A 17365-nucleotide genomic window follows, 5' to 3' on the forward strand; every position below is an offset into this window, starting at 1 on the left:
AGTTGTTTCTACTTTTTGACTTGACTATTATGAATAATGCTGCTGTGAACCTTTGTGTACAGGTTTTGTGTGAATGTGTTTCATTTCTCTTGGGTTTATATGGAGGAATGGAATTCCCAAGTCACATTATTAGTCAGGGCTCTCTTGAGATAAAGAACCAATAGGTCTGTCTGTCTATCTATCATCTATCTATCTATCTATCTATCTATCTATCTATCTATCTATCTATCTATCATCTATCTCATTGATTAACATACAGATAGATAAGATAGATCTAGCATAATTGGCTCATGTGATTAGGAAAGCTGACAAGTCCCCAGCTATGAAGGATGAGCCAGCAAGCTGGGGACCCAGGACGGCCAATAGTATAGTTAGGCCCGAGAGCTGGCAGAAGAGCTAATGTTTCAGTTCCAGTCTGAGGCAGGAGAAAGCCAACATTCCAGTCCAAAGGCAATCAGGAGTAATTCTCTCTTACTGGAGGGAGGGTGAGACTTCCTGTTTTATTCAGGCCTGTAGTTGATTGAATGAGGCCCACCTACTGAATGAGGGCAGTCTGCTTTTCTTAGTCTATTGACTTAAATGTTCAGCTCATCCAAAAACACCCTCATAGAAACACCCAGAACAATGTTTAACCAGATGTCTGGGTACCCTGTGGCCCAGTCAAATTGATACATAAAACCAGCCATCACAGTAACTCTATGCTGAACTTTTCCAGGAACTGCTGAACTGTTTTCCAAGGCACCTGCATGTTATGTATGTTACCCTTCTGCAATGAATGATTCTGATTTCTCCACATCTTCATCAATTCTTGTTATTATTGGTCTTTTTAATTATAGTCATTCTAGTGGGTGTGGAGGGCTGCATATTCTTTGATGGCCTTTTCAAGCAATAATGATACTGCAATTGCACTTTCTCTAGAAAAAATAGAAAATGTCTTCTTCTAAATTAAGTAATCTCTACACCAGCATCAGACTTGAACTCACGACCCTGAGATCCACTAGAGGCACTAGGCTCCTCCGACTGAGCCAGCCAGGTGCCCTGAAAGTGTTTAATATACATTTTTTTATTGATCATTTTGGGAAGTGTCCCATTGCTACTTCTGTAACTTCCTCAGAGATGCCTGCTTGGGCGAGGCATCGCTCACTGATCTCAGTAAACATGGTTTCCCATGGTCCAGCCAGCCAGGGCCTTACTGTTCTGGTGCCAGCCACCATGCCAGGTTCGTGGAGGGCTTGTTGGCTCTGAAGCCCAGGTCAAAGTGAACAGGGTCTTGTTCAGAACTCTTCTGGGGGTTAACAATGGGATCTGAACACTGGATGAAGGCCAAGGCCACTTCACTGGAGGTTGAAGGACAGCCCCAGGACCACCTCTTCCAAGGCCGAGGGGTTCCCCCAGGCTGAAGCAGTGTTCCATGCCATCTATGCAAAGAAGGCCCTTTCAAAGTGAGGTGTCCTGAAGCTTAAACTGTAATATCTCACAGTAAATCAACCTCTGTTTTTACCAGGAGTTTGTGACAAGGCCCATTTCCTTGTATCTTCCCCAACTCCTGCAATTGTCATTTAAAAAGAAATCTCAGGGGCTCCGGGGTGGTTTAGTCAGTTAAGCATTGACTCTTGGTTTCAGCTCAGGTCATGATCTCAGGATCGGGAGATAGAGCCCTGAATGGGGCTCCGTGCTCATGGGGAAATGTGCTTCTCTCCCTCTCCCTCTCCTTCTGACCCTCCCCCTGTGTTCCCTCTCTCAAATAAATAAATAAACCTTTATTTATTTATTTTTAATTTATTATTTTTTTTATTTGACAGAGAGAGAGGGAGAGTATAAGCAGGGGGAGCTGCAGGCAGAGGGAGAAGCAGACTCACTGCTAGGCAGGGAGCCCGACGCGGGGCTCCGTCCCAGCACCCTGGTATCATGACCTGAGCCGAAGGCAGACACTTAGCCATCTGAGCCACGCAGGCACTGCAAATAAATAAGCCTTTAAAAGAAATCTCAGAGGCGCCTGGATGGCTCAGTTGGTTAAGCGTCTGACTTGATTTCGGTGTTGGTCGTGATCTCAGGGTTGTGAGATGGAGCCCTGCATCGAGCCCTGAGTGGGGAATCTGCACTCAGCAGGGAGTCAGAGATTCTCTCTGCCCCCGCCTGACCCCCCACACCCTGATGCCTGGAACTCTCTCTCTCAGATAAATAAATAAATCTCAGGAGTGCCTGGTTGGCTTAGCCAGTTAAGCGTAGGCCTTCGGCTCAGGTCATAATCCCAGGCTCCTAGGATCCAGCCCTGTGTCGGGCTCCCTGCTCACTGGGGAGTCTGCTTCTCCCTCTCCCTCTGCCTCCACCCCTGCTTGTGCTCTCTCACATGCTCTCTCTCTCAGACAAATAAATAAAATCTTTAAAAAATAAATCTTAAAAAGAAAAAACAAATCTTAGCCATTCTGATAGGAAAAGCTTGGAATCTCATTGTTTTATTTTGCATTTCTTTGACTATTGAGGTTGAACATTTCCCTGTATGATTATGAACATTTGTACGTGTGTGCATTTTCTACGCATGTACAGGGTCCAGCACAAAGAAGGTGCTTAATAAATAAATCTTGAGGGTCGCCTGGGTCGTTAAGCGTCTGCCTTCAGCTCAGGTCATGATCCCAGGGTCCTGGGATCGAGCCCCGCATCAGGCTCCCTGCTCCGCGGGAAGCCTGCTTCTCCCTCTCCCCCTCCCCCTGCTTGTGTTCCCTCTCTGGCTGCGTCTCTCTGTCAAATAAATACAATCTTAAAAAAAATAACATAAATCTTGAATAAATTTGCCCATTTTCCTTTGGAGTGTTGTGTCCAAGACTAACAGCTGTCCATTCAAATCTATTCTCTTTTTCTATATTGTATGGCAGCCTCCTTTGCAGTTAGGTGGGTCTTTGGGTCTAAAGCTTGTTCTGAGAATGTGAGCCACCAAAGTGCTATAAGCCACTTAAGGGTCTAACTCTTAAGCTAGCAGGTGAACCTCCTCCCCAGCCTTTCCCCCTATGTTTTTGCAAACCAGCATTGACCATGCAGATGAGGACAATGTATGGAAGTGGCAAGAAACAGGATGAAAGGAACCTGGGACCTTAAATGATTATGTTGAACAGATATGAATTCCAACTCTTATGTGAGAGAAATATGGATTTATAGCTCATTTGAGCCACTGCATTTTTGGGGTCTCAGTTACAGCAGTGTGTGCTATCCTAACCAATGTAAGCAACGATATTATTTGGTCAGAGGATTTATGGCCCAAGCAGTGGACATTGGCAATTAGTCCTTAGGGATGACCAGCCTGTTCCCACAAAGATGAAGCACAGGGGAGTGGAGGAGATCAGGAGATCAGGTTCAATGACACTGGCCTTTGAGATCACCCATTTCATTTTCCTTGCTCTCCCCAAGCGCGGATGGATGATGGACTACATTTGCTTACATTGCCTTCAGATTGCCTTCTGAGAGTGAGCATGCACCAATCTATTGCCTAGACCCCTTGGCAGAGCTGTTCCTAGTTATTTAAGTTAATCAATACATTTTTTGGTTTTTAAGAATTAAAAAAAAGGGGGGGGATACAGACAACAAGCTTTAGTGAACTGGTTAAAAACCAGAACATGCTCATCTAAGACACTTGGCTTATCCAGAACAAAGGTACTGGAGGCCATCAGAGGGCCAGAAGGCAGGCCAAACAGGGGGCATGCACTGAAGTTCAATTACTTTATTCCTAGGAGACCCCATGATTCCTCCTTCAGAGTACTTTTCATTGGTTCAGAAGTTCCAAATTAGGTAAAATGGTTTCCAAGCCCCCCAGAATTTGGAAAAAGTAAATCAGAAGAGAGAGGGCTACCTCATATTGGCACAAAGAGTGAGGGGGCACAGGTCCTATTCAGACTTAAGAACTGTGTAGTTGCTGGCGTCAGCATTGGGCACACGGTAGTCACACCGCAGTGAGCCTGAGCACCAGATGCTCACGTGACCCAGGTCCTCAGGAAATGTTAACTATATGTTTAGTTCGGTGTGTTGAAGCAGTGACATTCCTCAAATCTCTTAAGAGTTCTAACCAAGAGGGCGCCTGGGTGGCTCAGTTGGTTAAGCGACTGCCTTCGGCTCAGGTCATGATCCCGGAGTCCTGCATCGGGGGATCGAGTGGGATCGATGTGGGATCGAGTCCCACATCGGACTCCCTGCTCAGCAGGGAGTCTGCTTCTCCCTCTGACCCTACCCCCTCTTGGGTTCTCCCTCTCTCACTCTCTCTCTCAAATAAATAAATAAAAATCTTTAAAATAAAAAAAAAGAGTTCTAACCAAGATAAATTCTGATGCATCAAAGGGTTAAATGTCAGCTCTCTGAAAGACTTAGCTATTCAGAAAGATTCTGGGCAACAGAGTTTATACTGCCCTTTCGAAATCCACTGGGCTGAGGGCAAACAGACCACTGAAGCCACTCTGCCCCAACAACCCATTGGGTTTGAGCCCTCCACCCCCCATCTTCCTCAGACATTCCCAGGCAAGTGGCACCAGGACTTCAAGGGGATAAGGTGCAGAGCCACCCAGGGTCTTCCAGGACCCTTCACCTGGGAATTGGGAAGGGAGCCCTTCTCTCCTTCTCTGGTGGAAGGAACAGCCACAGGTGGGCCTGATTCAGGGTGGGGTCTGTGGTTGTGTGATGGTGGTGGAGGAGGTAAGACGTTCAGAATGCTCCGGGCTATTCTCCCATAGAGCTGCTCTTTGGGGGTCACCAGCTGGGTCTGGGGAAGCTTACAAAACTCCCCATGTCTCCTGTGGAAGCTTAGAAAACTCCCCATGTCTCCTGTGGCTTTGACCCTCTGTGCCCCTGCTTCCTTTTTGCCTTAGGAGGCTGCTACAGCCTAATCCCCAGTCCAGGTCAGACCCAGAGATGCCACTCAGCATCCGGAGCCAGGCTTTCATTCTTTTTTTTTTTTTTAAAGATTTCATTTATTTATTTGTCAGAGAGAGAGAGAGACAGAAAGAGCACAAGCAGGGGGAGCGGCAGGCAGAGGGAGAAGCAGGCTCCCCGCTGAGCAGGGAGCCCGATGTGGGACTCGATCCCAGGACCCTGGGATCATGACCTGAGCCGAAGGCAGACGCTTAACCAACTGAGCCACCCAGGCGTCCCCAGGCTTTCGTTCTTGGGCTTTGGGTCCCAAGACAAAGAAATCCCACAGGGAGGAGAGCAGAGACACAGGCCCTGCAGGGCTGCTCACAGGAGCACAGTCCCCTTTTGGGAAAGAACTCTTACCTAAGAGGAAGGAAAGAGTTGGGGAGCCTTTCTCTCTGGAATCCTTGGCGCCCGTGGTGGCAGTTTTAAATTTTTTGAAGTAATCTCCAGGGGCGCCTGGGTGGCTCAGTTGGTTAAGCAACTGCCTTCAGCTCATGATCTCAGGGTCCTGGGATCGAGCCCCGCATCGGGCTCCCTGCTCAGTGGGAAGCCTGACTCTCCCTCTGACCCTCCCCCTGCTTGTGTTCCCTCTCTCGCTGTCAATTATATAAATAAAATCTAAAAAAAAAAAAAAATAAAATAATCTCCACACCCAGCTTGGGTCTTGAACTCACAACCCTGAGATCAAGAGTCTTATGCTCTACCACCTGAGCCAGCCAGGTGCCCTGTGGTGGCAGTTTCAAAGAGGAAAGGGGAGCCAGCAAGTCTGAGGACCTGACGCAAGGAAGAAATGGGAGCTTAGGAAGAGGCCGGGGGTGCGGGGAGGGGAGGCCTGGTGAGGAGGGAGACATCCAGCCCTCAACACCCAGGAAGTGGGCCTCAGGCATGTCCTCCCTCCACCTCCTTCCTTCCACCTTTTAAACCCAGCCCCGGTGACTACCACCTGGGATTGGTATCTCCACGGCCGAGGCCTGGCACGGTTTGCCCCAGACACTTACCTGCAGGGTGACAAATGGGTGGGTCGTTTCGGTGAGGACTGAAATAGCCCAACGCCTGCCCCAGTCCTCAGGAGCCTCCGCAAAGGGGCCTTTCCCAGCACCATTTGCTACCACAGAGCAAATGCCCAGGCACATGGTTTCAAGACAGCCAGAGGCTCTGATTTCTCTAGAACAGACGCTGCCCTCCATACACCTTTTACATCTGAGTGGTTTGAATGAGCACTGTGAAGATGCTCGCGTGCAGCCATCACTGGCCACAGCTGCCTCCCAAACTGCATGGCTTCACAATCCAGTGGTCTCTGAGCAGCCAAATTTCCCCACGCCCTTGAGAAGGATTTAGCAAGGAGCTAAGACAGTTAACTGATTCTGAGGAGTCTGGTGGCCATGGTAAGAAGACAAGCAGCACAAAATAGTGAGTGTAGGGATCGCAGACCCTGCAGTGGCAGCGAGCACAGAGGCTCCATGTTGGCGGGGGCCACAATGGACAGAGCAACAGCAACAGAGCAGAGCCCTCGTGTACCTAACATGTCTAACAGAGGTGCTGCCGACAGGGGAGGGGGATGGAAAAAATCACGAACTGACAGTTTTAAAATGAAAAACAAAACACCCCTGAAAAAATACATATGGGGCCAAATTTTCCTGGAAATACTGGGCTTTCATTTTCTGTCATCAGGTGGATTAAGTGGAATCAGGGCAAGAATAAAGTTGTATTTCCTGCACAGGGTTTCATGGCTGGGGTGGGGACAACCGAACAGAGGTGGTTTCCTCAGGCTGGCAGGGCTGGAGGATGCTCGAAGGCCCTGTTATGCCAGGTGTGGTCCACGGACTAGCAGCATGGCCATCACCTAGGACATGTTAGAAATGCAGTCTCACGTCTCACCCTGGACCTGCTAAAACTCAATCTGCAATTCAAGATCCCAAGGTGACTCATGAATATTACACCTTTGAGAAACACTGCCTTAAGGGATGGTTCAGGTTTCAAATTCTTTTTTTTCCTTGCAGTTGAACTCCACACAGAATCTTCGCCTGGCAGTAGCAGCAGACCGGAGCTGGTTAACTGGGGCGGCCACGCCCCTGTTCTCCTCACTCACAGCAGCCTTGGAGGTCCATCTGAGAATCTCTAAAACTTGAAGTCAGCTAAAACCTGCTAATCTTGCCTCAGCATCTAGTTTGGCATTGATGGGATGTTTAAGATTTTTTAAAGCAATCTCTATACCCAAACACGGGGCTTGAGCTCAGGACCCCAAGATCAAGAGTCACCTGCTCTTCGGACGGAGCCAGCCAGGTGCCCCTAGGGAGATCTGTTTCTACTGACAGATGGCCTGCTGTGAGGGGCACAGGTGAGGGGTGTGGACTGCACCTGCAAGCCAGCAAGGCTCCATAGATGGAACACGCTGGCGGACACTAGGGCCAAAGCTGTGCATAAGAACCCAGCTCATTGCTCACAGTCCATTGCCCTGCTTCCAGCCCAGCCCAACCTCAGGACTAGAGACACACAAGCAAGCCCTGGTGTGTCCCCAGAAGAGTCCTGGGTGCCTCAACAAACCCCTACACATAGACACTGGGACAGTAAGCCCACCACAGACCCTGCATTTCCAGGGCTGCTCGTATAGACCCACAATCTTAAAATTCACTTACCTAGGATCCCCAGAATTGACTCATGTGGCGAGGTGATCCTGGCCAACGGGACAGGCCTCACTGTGGTCCAGGGCAGACCTGCACTCTAAGGCCTGGGCTTCCAGGCTTCCTGAGGGACACTTCCTTTAGCAGGCAGGAGTCCTCTCCAGCCTTTTTTCTGTGTTAGGGGACTGCTTCCCTGCATTCCTAAGAACTGGGCTCTCTCACATGGGCGATGGACAAGTCTTCAGAAAGTGGGTAGAGCACGAGTCATAACTTGGGGACTGTCTAATGAGCTTGAAGCCTTCACTTTTGAGATTCAATTCCCATCCATCTATCCTCAGGGAAGGGAGGGTCAGGTGAGGAGGAACATTAAGGCGGTGAGCATTTCTCATTATGAAATGTTAGCTGTGTTTCTTTGGGGACTGGATTAAAAATGGGTGAAAGGGGAGTATGGTAGCATGTATGGGGACCGAGAAGACTAGAAGCCTCTGATCCAAAACTCAACATGCTTTTCAGGCAGGGGCATTAGCCTACCCACATCTGGACAAAGCTGTGACAGAATCCCAGTTGTCAGGTCTCCAGAGAGGTGGCCACTGCCAACCTTGGCAAGGCTCCAGCAGCAATGTCATTGGGGGCCTTGCTGAGTAATGAGAACTGGAGAGGACCCTTCCTAGTGGGCTTGTTGTGACCACAAGCCATAGTGGTGATGACAAGAGAGCATGGTAGGTTGGGGCTCTTGACACTGGTCTGTTCTGCGTGAGGCCTTGGTCAAATTTACCAGCAGCAGGGAAAACAAGACCCAGCATGTATGATAGTGCTACTGGAGACCGACAAAATGAAGAAAGGGCTGACCCTGTGACTGGGTGAGCAGCCGCTACTCAGGAGCCAGCCCACTCCGATCAAGGGTATGCAGGGTGAGCCAAGGCTCGGGAGGCCACACAGGCAGCATACTTGGGAACAGCACGAGCCCTGCCTGAAGGTGACGCAAGAGCCTATCAGTGTTTTCGCTCATCAGAGAAACACCAACTGCCAGTCTAGGCTGGGAACTTGATCTTTTACCAACTGATTGGAGAGCTAAGTTTTCAAAGCATGGATGTCTTTGGAATCACTGCAACATATTTCACTGTTTTCGTTCACTGTTACAAAATTACAGCCGTTACAAGCTAATTTTGAGAACACTGAATTCCGTTCACAGTTAGTATTTCTGCTGCCTTAACTGACCCACAGTGTACTCGAACTGCCAATACACACATCTGTGTACACACACCACAGTTTTAGAAATTGGGACCATAAAGTTGTACCTATTAGTTGGGGATTTGACACATTACACATTGCCAGGATCATCTCTGATCTGTGGTTTCTGGAGAAAGAACCTGTCAGTATTCAGATTACCACTTTAGAGCTTTCTGACGGTAGACCAGACCAAGCCATCCACACCTGAGTCTTAAGAGTCTAGGTCCTGAGTCATAATGAGTTCACAACCTGAGGGCCCTGGCCTCGAGCATGCCAGGGACTGGTCAGACCTCCTCTCTGATGGCTGAAGGCAAATTCCTAAGCCTGATTAAAAATGCCACTGAGGAAGTGCCCACAGAGCACTCCTCATCCCAGTGACAACCTGTCCTCTCTGACCACAGGAATGATGTTGGGGCTCTGTTTCCCCTTAACCCTGCCATATTCCTCCAAGAACCCTACTATGCCCCCAAGAGAGGCAGCTGCAAAGACCACAGACACCCTGATTTACATAAAATTATCTCACTCCATTTTATTTAAGATTTTTTTCTCCAGTTAGTAAAAGAAAGATGTGTCTCTCTTTATACATATGTACAAGTTCAGTTATAAAAATAGACAGCACATTCAAAGAGAAAAAAGGCTTGGCATTTTTCTGATTCCCTCTAAATAGCATCTGTACACAAGAGTCTGGGTTTGGGCATGGGAATCTTAATGATTTAAATTAAATGATTCCCCTACCACCCCTACTCCAAAAAAAAGTTTTAAAAATCAATCTGTCTAAACTCAATTCCGCGATTTTCAGGTGTGCAAATTAGAGGCTGGCCCGCCCAGAAGCACCTCCTCCACCAGGGACATCAGGCTGGGGGCAGGCAGAAACACCTCCCATGCAAACACCACCCCTTTGCCTCTCTGGGGGCGGGGAGCAAGCTGAGGCGGGTGGGGCCGGGGTCGGGCGGGTCGGTGCTGAGCTTTGCCCTTTCTCCATCCTCTCCGCCTCACTCCGGCTGTCCCTTCCTTTCTCAGTGCAATACAGACAGTGCATACAGCCAAGCAGGGGGCTGAAGGGCAGGGGTGGGGAGACTGTGCATTCAGGAAGGGCAAGGGGAGTCTGCAAGAGGGGCAGTGAGGATGTCCTGCTGATTGAGATGGCTCCTGGTCTCTTTACTGGCTTCTGGGAGTCCCGGGGTGGAAGCTGCTGCTACGGTTGCTGGTGGGACCTGAAGGTTCTCTGGCGTGAACCATGCAGGACAGGGGAGGAAACGCTGGGAAAACAAGTGCCTCCGGGCATGCCTCCTCTGGCCTCTGTCACCCTCATGAGCCACTCACTAACCTTTTCACGCTCACTGTTCTCTTCGGTGCTGACACTCTAGCAAATGGAGCCTGGAGACCCAGGGAGCTGCCCAAAGACCGAGGATGCCAGATACAGGATTTCCTTCCTTCCTAGCCCGACAGGAAATCACAGCCCTAAGAGGTTCCCACTGTGGAAGGTTCTTCACAGCACCTGCAGAGCCTCTGCAAGGGACATGGCCAGAGCCCAAGTGGAATAGGGATGGAGACCGTGTGCCTGAGCATCTACAGGGGGTCTATGTCAGGCCCTTCCCCAGTGCGAGGTTTAAGATGTGGCTGTAGAGTTCACTAGAGATGCTGCAAGGCCGATCTCTGTCCTTGGGCCTTCTTCCTCACAGGCCCCCCCAGAGCACCCCTCTTGAGACACAGGTGAGAAAAGTGCTCACACCGACCACCTGCCTGTCCTTCCCTTGCTGCAACCGGTCATGTCCGCCCTCTGACCTGGGATGTAAGATGCTGCACTGGGCAAGCCATCCAAAGACCATATGTGGGCCAGGACTCTGGCCCCTGGTTTGGTTGAAGGAAGCCAGAGGGTCCAGGCGGTTACCGTCCTCCAGAGGGGTTGGTGCCTTTGCCCTGTTTCCGGACCAGGGAGTCTGGGGCTAGGCTGCTGGTCAAGTGGAGGCTCTTGGGAGTCCCAGGAACATTATTTCCTTTGCTCAAAGGGGAACTCAAGGGAGAAGAGGCGCTTGAAGGTCCAAAGTCAGCAAGGCCAGCAGGCCGAACAAGAGACGTCTGAAGAGGACTGCTGGCAGAGATTCCTGTGGGGATGGAGAAAGAGACAAGAAGAGTATAGGCACCAGGCCTGTCTGAGCTGCCCCGGCGCCTGACCTTGCTTGCTGCAGTCTGGGCTGGAGGTGAGGCTGTAGGAAACCCCTCCCACTCCTTGCCAACCTCTTCGTAGCACCTTTGTTTGCTCTCCTGTCAACTGTCTTTTCTGTAAGAGGGATGTGTTTTTCAGGGAAGAACAACACCTACTCAGCCTCTCCACATCACCTCATCCACAAGGAGTAAGATGTCACCTCGATGCTCAAGGGCAGAGCACACGTCACACAACGTGGGGAAGCCAACGCTGCAGGATGGTGTGTAACTTCTTAGGCACTAATGTATTTTCTTACGTATTCCCTCTTCCTTCTTGGGATACCACTTGTGATTAGCTGCTCCTAATCACTCCTCCTTCACTTCACAAGATGTCCTCTATTCCCCAAACTCTGCTGCTTCAAGGACCCAGTTCAAATTGCTCATCCTCAGTGATGGCTCCCTGGGTGACAAGTCTTTCTTCCCTGTATGAGCCAAATCCACTTACAACCTCATAACACACTGTCTAATATGCTTCAATTGTTTCTTGCGGAGTGGTTTGACTATCCCGAAAAAGCATATTAAGTGCTTGGTGTACACACAACTGTCTCTTCCCATCCACCATGGAGCTGCAGGGGATCTCTGAATCAGTCCTTTCCCTGGTTTGCCCATTCCCAGTCACCAAGCATTGCTGATTTTTCTCGTGACACTCTGCCTCCTTCACCCCTCCCGCCCCTTCTCAGACCAGATCTCCAGGAGAAAGCCTGATGGGTGTTGTGGCTCCACCCGTCTGTGGGTGAGACCCAGCCCCGGCAGCCTGGACTGCTGGTATGACTTGTTTTCCAAGGATGTGAGGAGCTGACAAAAGGTTAAGAAATGCTGGACTAAGCTATTATACTTCATATTCATTGAATGAACAAACCAACAAGAGCCGAGATTCCTGCCGCAGGAGGAAGGGGAAGGGGGCTGACACCTACTCAGCACCTTCTATCCAATAATGGGCAACAACACCTGCTACAACAACACTTTCAGCTACACACCAAGCCCAGGCTATGAGTGTGGAGGCCAGTGAGCGGCGCCCCCCTCCCTACCCTTCGAAGCTGTCCTACAGGCTATGCTTAGCCTCCTCCTCCACATGCGCTGCTCACCACAGCCACCTCCTTTCTCCAGCTTTCCAGAGCCCCTCATCACACACCTGAGAAGCTCTTGTCCATTAGGTCCTGCCATGTCTCTCCACTCCTGACTCCTACTGCTCCTCTTGAGCTCAGCCTGACCGACCTGCTCGGTGACCCCAGATATGCCCCTTCCTTTGTCATCCTTCTCCGTCTTTCTGAGTTACAACCTGGCAACTTCGTCTCCAGGTCCATGGCTTCCCCCTTCTTCCGAGCTATAGCTACAATTAAGGCCTCCCCATTTTTGTCACTCAGTACACGCATGCTGTCGTGTGTTGCTGTTAAACATATTCCACAGATGGCTCCCTCTTCTCACTTCTACTACACACTCCAGAGCGGGGGCCGTGTGTTATACTCTCATGCACACAGCTTGGGTGACGGCAAATGCTGACTATTCTAGCCTGGATTACTGAAACAGAATTCCTGAAATGCGCATCTTGGAGGGAGCTTCCTGGGCCCGGGGGGTGCCCTACCTGCTCTCCGGGCACAACACTCCACAGACCCTCCAGACTGTCCCTCGCCAGAACAGAGCCTGCAGCGCACCCCTGCCCCCAGGGGCCTCCGCACCTTTAGACACATTGTACCCGTATGCAGCATAGGCGGCTGCCGAGGCTGCCGCGGCCCCTGCTTTGGCTCCTGCCATTGCGGCAGCACTGCCTGCTGTGGACTTCCGGCTCCGGCCTTTCCCTGCTCCTTTGGCTGTGCTTCCTGAACCTTTGGGGCGGCCTCGGCTTCGAGCTGAGTGACCACGTCCTACGGCTGGCATTTCCTGAATGGAAATTCCTGTGGGAACAAATGGGCCAAGAGGGAGAAAGAGTCAATCTCTTGACATGTTAACAGAATCTTCCCCGGACAGGCAGGGCTGGCTCTTGGCGTGTTTCAGGACTCCCAGGGAGGTCTCCGTCCCCATTTGAATGGCTGGGCCAAGGAGTCACAGAGTTAAGAATTCTGGACAGCTAAAACAGCCTGACTCCTTAAGCTGCTTCTCATTCTAAAAGAGTGGTTCCACTACTCCTGAATTTCTTCTTTAAACGAGTTTCATTACTAAATGAACCCCCGGGGTGTGTGGCCTGTGATTCACCTGCACGCTTCAATGTGCTCCTGCCTTGGAGAGTCAACTTTTACTCCCAAGTTTTAAAGCTAGAGCTCCTCAAGAAATCACACTATGGGCCCCACAGAACAAGTGAGGAAAGGCCCAGAGAAGCAAACTCTAATTAAAAACTAGCAAAAATAAAGGTGGAATATGAAAGATAAGGCTGACTAGAAAACAAAGAAGCTTGAAATCTTTATAAAGTTCTTTCTCCCTTTCACTTGACAGGGCTACTGAAAGAATAAGCCTATCAGTTCTTTTTCCTCCGCTCCACTCTTCTTTACAGACAGTAGAAAATGCTGTGATCTTAGGAGGAGTTGGGACTTCAGCACGAAACCCCTGCTTCTCCTGAGGCGCTGGACCAGGCCCAAGCTGTATGAGACTGCAGCACCACTCACCATTCACAGTGTCTGAAACGGAGCCTGTTATGGAGGCAGGAGAGTTGGTGGCCCGAGACTGGGGGGCTGAGGAGGCCGGGTCGTCCACGATGACCAGCATATCACTGCTGCTCTCGTCGGGGGGGATGGAGCCGGTGTGCAGCTCACTGCTGATGGAGATCTGGAGGAGGAAGGGTCGTGATCACCACCATTCTGGGCACCCACAGCCCATGGCCCTCATACCCATGTGAGGACGTGCTTCTCAGACCTCATCACTATTTTTCTCTCCTGCCTGGCTTCATTCCTGAGGGTGAAATTCCCTACTTTGCCTCCAGAGAAGCCAGCCTGTCCTCATTTCCTTTTCTTCTTATGGATTCCGTGTGCAGCCCCCTTCCCCAAGGCAGGAGAACTCCAGGGGAAGCCAAGGCTACCAGGTCAGGACACAGTCCCCACCGCCAGGATGAAGGCCTCTAAAAGGAGCCTCACCTCACTGAAAGGGCTGGGCATGGCCGAGTCCACGCTAACGAAGGAGTCGTCCCCGTCAGCAGAGAGGTTGGAGTTATCAGCCGAGGGAACGAATGGGATCACTAGGTTCACGCCCTCCTTTCTCCTTTTCCCATCCAATTCATCTTCCTTTTTCTTCTGGGAACACACAAATCAAGAAATTTGGAAAAAGCATGAAGACAGGCACTAAAAGAAAAGTGGGCTTGGAAAAGAAGGTGATGACAGAAATCTGACTCTCTGTAGACTTCCACGTTTCACCCCCCCCAATTAGCATACTTTTAAGGAAGGAAAAAACTCCTAAGCAAGGAGGGAAGGAACAGCTTAAGAAGAATTTATGTCTATTCTACCCCAGCGATACAGAGCTGCGAGGCAGGCGAGTCACACCGAATCAGGGCTGCACAAAGCCTGACCCATGAGGGGCATGTCCGAGCTGCAGCGCTCGTAGGGGTGGAACTGATTCAGTCCTACAAGAGGGAGGCCCAGTGCCTTTAGTGTATTTTCTGCACATCTGTTTTCACTCTGCCTTCTTTTTAAATATGCGTGAGGAGAACAAAAGTTCTTATCATACTCAAGAAATAATGGGTTGCTTTTGTCATTATTTTCTCGGTTTACATGTAAATGCTTATGGGTTGAGCTACATTAAGCAGGTCTAGAACCAAGTTTAGTAGAGCTCTGTCACAGATTAGGGACCTGAAATCGCAGAATATGCTTGGAAAATTCTGGGAATCACATCCACTCACTGCATCTAACTGCATTTGTACCCACCCCTCTATCACGGTTAATGTCTTTGTGTAGTTTATACTACCACTGGATGTTTATCTGAAATTTCTTTACTCAGAGCAGGGATGGCTTCTGATGCAAACTCAGTAAACCCTACAATATCCTGTATGAGAAAAACACCTTTTGTGGTTCAAAGACTTCACTGCTGTAGTTTGGATTAATTCCCCTCCCACCAACCCCCATCCCAAACTGCATTTGTAATTTTGTGGCTGAGGGTCATTTGTTTGTTAATGTAGTGTGCCTTTAACTTTAGACAACTTTTTATTTTGATGTCCTGTTGGCTCAGTAATGCTCAGGATAGCAACTGTTTTGCCAAATAAATTTACTGAACTTGGGCTAAAATAAATATCAAACAAACAAAAAACAAAAAAACCCCACCACCTTTTCTTCTTTGATGTTGTTTCTGAATATTAAAGTTATTTTAATTCCAAATAGTAGTTAAGTAATGGGTTAGAGATTTGAGGGTGGAGTCACAGTTCCTGAATTTTTCAACTCTGATATAGTGAATCCCAGGGCATCCTTCGGGTTAGAGATAGTTCTGCTTAGCAGAAGGTACAAACGAGGGTATGGATTTTATAAAAGGAAGAGCTGGTATATCTACTGGAAGATGATCAAATAATACAGACAAGTTCCTAGGCTGCTGACCATCAAGGTCATACGGCCAAAGGGACAAGGCACATGAGGCCCAATACAAGCTAGGATAAGGGGAAGAAGTCAACCTCCACTTACGACAGAATCAGTATCAACATGTGGTCAGACCATATGCTTCAGACAAACCAAACAGTCCAGGGAAATGAAGCATGGATAACTGCTGGGCTTGAGGACCCAGAGCTATCAACATGCCTGAAGCTCATGGTAGCTATCTTGTTCAAGACCAGGGGCCCAACGAGGGCCGATAAAGACGGGAAGGGCAGCAAAACCCAAAGGTAAGCCAAACCCACCAGAAAAAATTAGGAAGTACTTTCTGAAAGGTAGTAAAGTGGTTCTGAACCAACAACGCTTTGGTGTTCAGTCTGGGAACCCGGTCAGCACCAATGGGCCGACTCCTGAAACAAGAATAAATCCTAAAGGCCTCACTTCAATTTACTTGTCAATAAAGACCAGAATAAGGATCACTGAAATAAAACTCTGGTAGAAAGAGCAAGACAGGAAGAAATGTAAGGGGAATTACACCCCACTTCGCAGCTGGCCAGGTAGGGTCAAGCAGGAAATGTCCAAGGGAGACAAAAAAACAGCTCAAATCTTTGACATAAATTAGAGAAAAAGAGATGAACAGATTGGTCAGTGATTTCTTTTTCCAACAACAGATGACACGGAATGGAACACTAGCAGAATTAAAGTAGGATGGATATAATGACCTCTTAGGCCCTAAGATTCTACGTAATCTGATAATGTAAATGTAAGATCCATCTTATCCACATTTAGCTTTATGCTTTGCAACAGCCCCGACAAATGATTTCCATAATTACATGTGACCAGGCAAGGTAGGTCTGTGTGGGGACTACTGGTCTACCAAGGCCAGATTTCTCCTGATCAAATGTCATTCAGCACAGAACTGTTACTTACCACATACAGCTGGAGCTGGATACCAACCAGTCACCAAGATGATAAGCCATGTACCCAAAGCCTTTCTCGTAAGCGCCCCCTGTCCTCTACCAGTCCCTGCTGCCCACCCAAAGCTTGAGATACCTTCTCTGCATACTTTTCCCGCTTGCGCTTGCGCTCTTTGACTCGGTTGGTTTCCTCCTGCTGCCGTTTCTCTTCTTGCCGCAGTCTCACTATCAAGAAAATTAAAAAGATCTTAAGATCTGATGAAGTACCTGTGGTAATCATAATTCTCATTCTCTGAAATTAAGGTGACCACACCCTCTGATATTTACGTTCTAGGGTAGGACGTCTGTCTAGGGCAGATTAACTGGTTTTTTAACATGGAGTGGGAACCGAGTTCTTGGATTTTTAACAGTTTTGGGGTTCAAACCATCATTCAGTTTAACCGTCATGGGCCATTCCTTGCCCTTCTTCTTTTATTTTTTTTAAAGCTTTTTATTTACTTGACACACACGGAGAGAGGGAGAGGGCAAGCACAAGCAGGGGGAAGCAGCGGAGTGAGAGGGAGAGGCAGGCTCTCTGCTGAGCAGGGAGCCCAAAGTGGGGCTTGATCCAGGACCCTGGGATCATAACCTGAGCTGAAGGCAGCCGCTTAACCGACTGAGTCACCCAGGCACCCTCTTTCTCTCTCTTTTCAGCCTTTTAATATCTCTGCGTTGCAAAGATCAAGTATGGTTGTAGAGTCCTGAAAGGGTTTTAGAAGGCAGTGGCAAGTGTGAGCAATGTAAGAAAGGAGCTTCATCATACTTCCTGATGTGAGGCTGACATCCTCAGGGGCTCACAAGGTAATTCTGAAACCAACTGTTCTCAAAAGCCAGCAGTACATGGGAGAAGTGCTACAGCAGTGTGTTTCTCCAACTTCTCCATAAAAACATTTCTTTGGGCAGAACAGAGTAAATTCATTACTGCTGAGAAGTCTAGGGATACAGCCTCCCTGATGCAAATTTA

General features: G+C 49.1%; 1 protein-coding gene across 3 annotated transcripts in view; it reads right to left on the reverse strand.

Moving 5' to 3' along the window:
* Nucleotides 1-9247: 9247 nt before the first annotated feature.
* The window catches only part of INO80 (INO80 complex ATPase subunit), a 131472-nt gene continuing 123354 nt past the window's right edge, over nt 9248-17365 (reverse strand). For 2 of the 3 annotated variants that reach the window (XM_028119417.2, XM_088024728.1), the window contains exons 32-36: nt 16499-16587; nt 14012-14167; nt 13547-13706; nt 12626-12841; nt 9248-10849 (exon numbers count right to left, since the gene is read on the reverse strand). In XM_028119417.2, coding sequence (XP_027975218.2) covers nt 10632-10849; nt 12626-12841; nt 13547-13706; nt 14012-14167; nt 16499-16587 — 839 coding nt within the window. In that variant the 3' untranslated portion in view covers nt 9248-10631. The remainder of the gene's footprint in view (nt 10850-12625; nt 12842-13546; nt 13707-14011; nt 14168-16498; nt 16588-17365) is intronic. The other variant, XM_028119419.2, reaches the window with a different exon arrangement.

Source organism: Eumetopias jubatus, unplaced genomic scaffold (genome assembly GCF_037043125.1).
Source record: "Eumetopias jubatus isolate StellerSeaLion01/CBP00866 unplaced genomic scaffold, mEumJub1_p1.0 scaffold_7, whole genome shotgun sequence".
Taxonomy (NCBI): domain Eukaryota; kingdom Metazoa; phylum Chordata; class Mammalia; order Carnivora; family Otariidae; genus Eumetopias; species Eumetopias jubatus.